This window comes from Vipera berus, assembly GCF_964194415.1.
Source record: "Vipera berus genome assembly, chromosome: 6".
Classification (NCBI taxonomy): domain Eukaryota; kingdom Metazoa; phylum Chordata; class Lepidosauria; order Squamata; family Viperidae; genus Vipera; species Vipera berus.
The window spans coordinates 9170904-9179310 of NC_138208.1; the positions used below are offsets into that span (position 1 = coordinate 9170904).

At 42.0% G+C, this 8407-nt stretch overlaps 1 protein-coding gene across 3 annotated transcripts in view; it reads left to right on the plus strand.

Annotated features, from left to right (window-relative positions):
- Nucleotides 1–7974, plus strand: part of CDC123 (cell division cycle 123) — a 33023-nt gene extending 25049 nt beyond the window's left edge. For 2 of the 3 annotated variants that reach the window (XM_081330849.1, XM_081330850.1), the window contains exons 11-14: nt 666–694; nt 3049–3177; nt 3929–4066; nt 7737–7969. In XM_081330849.1, coding sequence (XP_081186975.1) covers nt 666–694; nt 3049–3177; nt 3929–4066; nt 7737–7769 — 329 coding nt within the window. In that variant the 3' untranslated portion in view covers nt 7770–7969. Of the gene's footprint in view, nt 1–665; nt 695–3048; nt 3178–3928; nt 4067–7736 lie in introns of all 3 variants that reach the window. The other variant, XM_081330848.1, reaches the window with a different exon arrangement.
- Nucleotides 7975–8407: the final 433 nt, after the last annotated feature.

Below are 8407 nucleotides of genomic sequence, written 5' to 3' on the forward strand. Positions count from 1 at the left end.
TTTCAATTTACACACTTCTTCTTAAAATGTTACCTATCCATCCATCCCTTGGCCTCTGATAGGAAATACTTGTGCCTTCCCTTCAGTTGGAGAGGACGAGAAAGAAGGCATAACAAGGAAGAAAATAATAATAATAATAATAATAATAATAATAATAATAATAATAATAATAATAATAATAATAATAATAATAATAATAATAAGAAGAAGAAGAAGAAGAAGAAGAAGAAGAAGAAGAAGAAGAAGAAGAAGAAGAAGAAGAAGAAGAAGAAGAAGTAGTAGTTGGAAGGGACCTTGGAGGTCATCTAGTCCAACCCCCTGCTAAGGCAGGAAACCCTATACCATTTCAGAAAAATGAGAGAGAGAGAGAGAGAGAGCAAAAAAAATAATATCAGAAAGAAAATAAGGCATTCATTGTTATTATTTCGTTCCCCTACTTCTCTTCCATCTCTTAGTTTTGGTCAAAAATACGCTATGTTTTGTGTCTTGTGTTATCCCCCTAGCTAAGCAAAATATCAGTAACTCTATGGAAAATTCCTGTTTCAAATTCTGGACCTGAAACTGAGCCTGTTAATGAAGAGTCTTTCAGTTTTTGCATCTAATGGCTAACCATCACCAAGATACTCACTTTTCCTACTTTATGCTTTTTTCCTCTCCCTTTTTAGTTGTATTTGATGTCTACAAGGACAGTATGGTAAGTGAGTTGTTTTTTTTCCTATACCCACGCCAGTGGTTGGGAAGGTATGCAGTTAAGGATCTTGATTTTCTCCCAAAAGATTGGCAGCCTCTAGCCAACCTGGCCTGATCTTCAAAATTGGTCACTAAGTGGAGGAGAAGGGGGGGGGAAAGTCAGGCAGTCCAAAAACGCATCTCAGAAGAAATCAATAGCAAAGCCATAGTACAGAGGGAATAAAGGGAGGCCCTCGAAGACAGGAGGAAGAATTTCTGCTAAGGCAGTGGTCAGATAAGCAGGGCTTGTACCCAGATAAATGAAGCAACTTTTTTTAAAAAAAATTCCATTTATATCCCGCCCTTCTCCGAAGACTCAGGGCGGCTTACAAGCTTAGCGGTAGCCTTCATTCTATGTATATGCCTGCTTATTAGGGCTTTCACACACACACCCCCAAGCGGCATTACTACAAAGTCAGCTTATTGCCCCCAACAATCTGGGTCCTCATTTTACCTACCTCGGAAGGATGGAAGGCTGAGTCAACCTTGAGCCTGGTGGGACTCGAACCTGCACTAATTGCAGGCAGCTGGTGTTACTTAAGGAGGCATTAGCCCACTGCTCCACCAAGGCTCTTGAGAAAACATCTTAAGGCTCTTGAGAAAACATCTTAAGACAATCCCTCACAAGTTCCCAGGAAGATAAGCCATCTGGATTATCTAGATCAGCTGTCTGAGGAATTTTGGGAGTTGAAGTCCACAAGTCATAAAAGGGCCAAGTTTGAAGACCCCTGATCTAAAGTGCTGTCACAATAGTAGTAATCCAGACTGACATGGAATTGGCGTTTTAGTCTGTGTCTATGTCAGGGGTGTCAAACTCAATGTCATTGACGGCCGCATCAGCATTGCGGTTGCCCTCAGGGGGCTGGGTGGGTGTGGCCTGGGTGGGTGTGGCCTACTGGGTGGGCGTGGCTAGAGTGCATATGGCCTACTGGGTGGGCGTGGCCAGCTCTACATCGTTGGCATCAAGGGTGCCTATGGGGGCCTGGGCAGGAGTGGGACAGATCTGAGGGTCTCTGGCAGGAGGAGGGTCTCTGGGCCAGGGCCAAGGCAGTGGTGGCCGGTCCCTCACTCTTTCCAGGATGGCTTTGCAGGCCACATGAAACCACTCCGCGGGCCGGATCTGGCCCCCAGGCCTTGTGTTTGACATGTCTGGTCTATGTTATTGGGTTGACACTGCTTCGTGGATAAATCCAGATAGTTTACCAGAATTAAACCTAACTCAAGGAAGTCATTACTTTCTCAATGGCAAGGCTGTATTTTATTTCGGATCGTTTTAATTGCTTTGTTTTGTTTTATTCCTGCACTCTATTAAAAACAGTCAAGTTCAATATGATTTTACACACGTTAAAATAGAAAGTTTGCACCAATTGGATGATAATGCCTGGTGATGAGTTGTATACCTTATTCTGCAATGTCATGTATTCTTTGCGCGAATCCAGAATCATCTGGCTATTAACAACATTGCTTTCTTCCAAGCAGGCAGAACGTATAACTTCATTTGCTTAAAAGTATTTATTTATTTCTACTTTCTGTATACATCAATGGGTGTTTAGAGAATGGCAGCAGTGAAAACCTTTAATGTTTTATTCTGCTCTTGCTGAGTAACATATATTTCTGGCTCATATTGCTAAAAAATGGTGAGCTAATCTTGGCTTTATAGAATTCTTGGCATGGACCCAAAGCATTTTCTCATTTTAATTTAAGATTACGGAAAATCCCAGTAGATAGGACTTCAAAAAAGTGTTGTCTGTCCAGCATTTTCACTCACTGGAGTCCACACCAGATGTAGCGATGGCAGTGCTTAAACACTTGTGATCTTGCAACACTGTTTAAGAGTTGAAGAAATCCCTCTGTAGCTCTGTCAAAATCATCCTGATGTTGGTCTGACATTCCACAATTGTTTTACGGTTAAAACAGACCTTAAATTTGACTAAGAAGATTGTCTAAGGCCACTTGGTTATAAATGAGCCTTGAATGTTATCAATCCTGCCCTAACCTTCCCCTCTGCACATTTATGTAGATGGAAACCTAGCAGTTCATCATGATAAAATTCTGGCATTTGAAGGAAAAAAAACGTTCTAAAACGTGATTTTTTTTAAAGTCCATCTGGAAGAAGAATTAGTGAGCTTCTAATAAAAGAAGTGAAAAAGCAGATTGAGAACACAAATGAACAATAACTTAAGAGTTTAGAAATAAAAGAACTGCATCCGTGTGGCATTTGAACATTTTTATGTTGCCTTTTATTTTATTTTGTCTTTTATTTTATGTTGTCACATACTACGGCTTGTTCCATTTTGACTCTTAACCGCCCTCCCTCAGGGCAGAGTGTGGCTCATTGATTTTAATCCATTTGGGGAAGTGACGGATTCTCTACTGTTTACCTGGGAAGAAATAAGATCCGGAAACAGTTTGAAAAATGACCAGACCGAAGGTGCAGCCATGGAAGAGGTAGGAGAACAGAACGGATTCATTAAAAAAAAAAGTACAATATAAATCTACATAAAGGCATACATACATGCACTTAAGCCAACTTTCCTGATTTTGCTAGGCATGGACATTTTACTTTTTTAAAAATACCCATTGCTGCAATTTTGCTTTGTTGGAAATGAAGTCTAAATTATAGTTCTATAATGTAACTGTAAATTAACTATGAAAGGAATAAAAGCTTCATGGACAGTAAGAATTTTAGGCTTGTGACTCACAACCAGGCGATGGAGTAGAATAGTTTATTAATTGAGTAGTCTTGTGACCTTATCAAGAAGGGAGTGAGCTGAGGAATTCTGGGAGTTGAAGTCCATATATCTTAAACTTGCTGAGACTGGGAAACAGTGGGATAGGCCCTTGTCCTCCGTCCATTCACTTCTCCTTTCTCCAACTTGCAAACTAGCAATTAATGGGTGTGGAAGAAGTCGCTCTAATATCGATGGAATCTTTCAGCACCTTGAGTTATTCTCATCTCTAGAGGTCTCCGAGGAAATCCTGATCTCGATCCACGTTTTGCAGAATCCCCAGTTTTTCTCTCCCCCCCCCAGAGTATGAAAGTACTGTTAGATATTTTGAAGCCGTTCACCATTTAAGAGAAGCTGCAATACACGAGTGTTTCAGAATGCATCGATTAAACTAATGAATACCAAAAAAAAACTTGCAAAGGAAATAATTGAGTGCATCTTTCTTGGTTTGCTCTTCTGTTCCAAATTAGGACTCTCCGTCATTCCGTTGCACAAACAGCAACCTCACGGTCCAGCCAAGTCCGTATCTGAGCTACAGGTTGCCCAAAGATTTTGTTGATCTTTCCACGGGAGAAGACGTTCACAAATTAATTGACTTGCTCAAACTGGTAAGCAGATTTGCAGAGAGTTACGCAGAGGATTTTATTTTGACCTTAAAAAGTCATTGTGCCAGGAAAGGTTGAAACCCTTGTTTTCAGAACATTGAGTGTGTGTTCATACATGCAGACTTAACCTACCATTAGATTTTTTTTCCCTTACCCAAGTTCTAGACAGTTGAGTGGAATATATAAAGAGGTTGTCTTAAAACGCATTGCAGTGAAGGAGGTAATGAGCATGTAGTCACAGGTGATTGGAACCCATCGTCCACAACACAACTGTAATATTGTTTGTAATAGCACCAGAGGGAAGGACGAGAAACAATGGTTGGAAACTGATCAAAGAGAGAAGCAACCTAGAATTAAGGAGAAACTTCCTGACAGTGAGGACAATTAACCAGTGGCACAGAAATTTGCCTCCAGAAATCGTGGGCGCTCCATCACTGGAGGTTTTTAAGAAAAGGCTAGACAGTCACTTGTCTGAGATGGTATAGGTTCTCCTGCTTGAGCGGGGGGCTGGACTAGAAGACCTCCAAGGTCCCTTCCGGCTCTCTTCTCTACTCTAGAAATCTCAATCCTGAAGGATAAAGACCTCATTCTCTCCCCTTGTCTACATTCCAATGTTTCTCATCCTTGGCACCTTTTGTGGACTTCAACCCCCAGAATTCCCCAGTCAGCTTGCGTGCACTTCAACTCCCAGCATACTGTCCGGGTAATTCTGGGAGTTGAAATCCAATTGAAAGTTGCCAAGATTGAGAAACACTGATATAATGTATAAGATTTGTACTTTGTGATGGAAATATATATTTATATCAGTTTCCTTGCAAGTTCCTGTCACAATCTAAACGTTTAGAACTTGGCATTTTAGAAAAAAGTAGAACATCTCTGCATTAACTTTAAGGTAAGTTGAGTACTTTTTCGGAGGAACAACTTACCTTTCAAACAGTTGCAAAATTTATGTTTTTGGATGCATCTTAAAGAGAAAGTAAGGGTGGATATGCACATCTTTTCACAAATCATTTTCAGTTCTCCAAAATACCTGTTTGTGTATCCCTCTGATAAGAGCTTAGAAACTTGTTTTCAGGAAATCGAGCGTAATGGAAAACCACAGAATGTTTCCTTAGTCTCCTGACTGACTTTCTGAGCTGTTTTGCTTTTAAAATGGCTAAGTGAGGCTTGGAATTGCAAAGATTGAAATCTGGCGGAAAAGTTTTCATTGAACTCTTTGTATGTTGTTTAGTCCATGATGAATAGGCTAAAACCTTAAACAAATCCCATCTAAAACCTTTGCTGTGAAAGAACATCCATTACTTGCGATCACACAGGGTGTCTTGTGTATTTATACAGCCCCAATTCTGATCAAAGAGCAGCAAACGCTTACAAATTTTGCAAACAACCTCTTGAGGGTGGAGCTAATTATTTAACCTATAGATATTTAAAATTTAAAGCCTGCCGAGGTGGCCTGGAATGTTATCCAAGTAAGCTGTAAGCTTCCCTACTGAGGCTTTATGGTGCTTTTTAGTGAAAGGACCACAGCGGGAAAATTACCAATTCTTTCTACTATAATAAACTGTTCCTTTACCAAAACTGATCGGTCATCCTGTGGTCACACAGGACTCCATAACGTTAGGACCCTAAAGTTAGGATTGAGGGTTTTATCTTTTTATAGTATTTAGTTTGTGTTGTGTGCAGATTCTGTGTGTGTGTGTGCGTGTGTGTGTGTATATATATGTATATAAAAAAAAATTACACACACACATATATATATCGTATATACTTGAGTATAAGCCGACTCGAGCATAAGCCGAGACCCCTAATTTTACCCCCCAAAACTGAAAAAAGTTATTGACTCGAGTATAAGCCGAGGCTGGGAAATGCAGCAGCTGGAGGCTGGAGAATGGGGCGGTAGAGTGCTCCGCCGAGAGAATGGGGTGGCTTGCTCTTCTCTCGGTGCAGCACGGCAGAGGCTGGATCTCGCGAAAGAAGTCTCCGCTGAGCGAGAGAATGAGGCGTCTCAGCGCCCATTTTCTCGGCGAAGACTTCTTTCGGGGGATGCAGCTTCTGCCGCCCCTTTCTCTCAGCTGCCCGGGCAGCTGAGAGAAGGGGGCGGCAGAGGCTGGATCCCCCGAAAGAAGTCTTCGCCGAGAAAATGGGCGCTGAGATTTTCTCGGCGAAGACTTCTTTCGGGGGATGCAGCCTCTGCCGCCCCTTTCTCTCAGCTGCCCAGCTGAGAGAAGGGGGTGACAGAGGCTGCATCCCCCGAAAGAAGTCTTCGCCGAGAAAATGGGTGGCAAGCTTCCACCGCCCCATTCTCTCAGCGGAGGCTTGCAGAGGTGGCGGCGGAGCTCCGCGCGCAGCTCTCCAAACCGCCGCAGCCCGTTTGGAGAGCTGCTGCCTTCGTCCATGTTTGATGAAAGCAGCAGCTCTCCAAACTGCGGGGTGGAAGTTCTTTTTTTTTTGTTCACTGGAGTATAAGCCGAAGTGGATTTCTCAGCCCAAAAAGTGGGCTGAAAAATTCGGCTTATACTCAAGTATATACGGTATATATGTGTATATATATATGTATATGTGTATATATATATATATATATATATATATATATATATATATATATATATATATATATATATATATATGTATGTATGTATGTATGTATGTATATGTATATGTATATATAAAATAAAAAAATAATAAACGATGCATTGGTCCATAAATATGGCATGGTCAAAAATATCATTTGATTTCTAATTATTATTTTGGTTACTATGATTATTGGTTCTTAATTTTACTATTGCTTTGTATTTTTTTTCCCCGATGTCTCCACCAATCTGTTACATTTCTTGGTCTACGCCAGGGGTAGGGAACCTTGGCTCTTTTATGACTTGTGGACTTCAACTCCCAGAATTCCTGAGCCAGCATGGCTCAGCTTGGAAACCTCTCCCTTTTCCCTCAGCATGGCTGGCTCAGGAATTCTGGGAATTGAAGTCCACGAGTCATAAAAGAGCCAAGGTTGGCTACCCCTGGTCTATGCCAAGCTGTTAGGATGATGCCATGGTTCAGATTATGGAGTTAAGAGAAGGAAGGTTCAGATCTACCCCTGGGTCCCTCTGCAGTTTTGGGGAGAGTCATGTTCTCTCAGCCCAACCCACTTCATGTGGTGGTGGTTATTTATTTATTTATTTATTGAGCTTTATTAATTTAGGTCCCACCTTTGTTATTTTTATAAGTAACTCAAGGCGGCAAATATAATGCTCCTTCTTCCTCTTATTTTCCCCTTAACAACAACCTTGTGAAGTGGGTCAGCTAAGAGAGAGGGGGTGACCCAAAGTCACCCACCTGGCTTTCAGGCGTAAAGTGGGATTAGAACTCACAGCCTCTTGGAGATTGGCCCAAAGTCACCCATTCGTGCCTACGGCTGAACTAGAATTCGCCATCTCCTGATGATTAGCCAAAAGTCACCCAGACTAGAATTTGCCATCTCCTGATGATTGGCCCAAATTCACCCAGATGCCTTTCATGCCAAAGTTGGAACTAGAACTCACCGTCTCCTGATGATTGGCCCAAAGTCACCCAGACGGCTTTCATGCCAAAGCGAAAAACTGAAATAACAAATGAGTACACTTGTTATTAATAAATCATATCCACTCCAATTTTTGTGTTGTTCTTTTTTTTTTTAAACCAGAAAAGAAATCAGCCAGACGACGAGGAACCATGAAGAAGAGGATGAAATGGAAAACGGAAAGGCGGCCAACTCCAAAAAATAGCATTTTAACCGTAGCAGTTCTAACTTAAGAACGTCTTTGTCGCCGAAGAAAAGCGATGCTGACATTGCATAGTCGTTTAATGGAATAAAGATGCTTTCACCGCACTAGGCAAAAATTGCTTGGGAAATAGAGGTCATCGTTTATACCGCCGGGACCCAGGTCTCTCCCACTGTGTATTTTGTTTCTTGAGTGTTTGGTTTTGGTTTCTTAGTGGCTTCATATTTATAAAAAGGTAAAGGTTCCCCCACACACGCGTGCTAGTCGTTTCCAACTCTAGGGGCCGGTGCTCATCTCTGTTTCAAAGCCAGCGCTTGTCCGAGGAAGTCTCCGTGGTCATGTGGCTGGCATGACTAGATGCCAAAGGCACACGAAACGCTGTTACCTTCCCACCGTAGTGGTCCCTATTTTTCTACTTGCATTTTTACGTGCTTTCGAACTGCTAGGTTGGCAGAAGCTGGGATGAATTAACAGGCGCTCCACTGTGTCACGCGGCACTCGGGATTCGACCCGCCAAACTGCCGACCTTCTGATTGACAAGCTCAGCGTCCTAACCCACTGAGCCACCGCGTCCCTTCATATTTATAGTGGG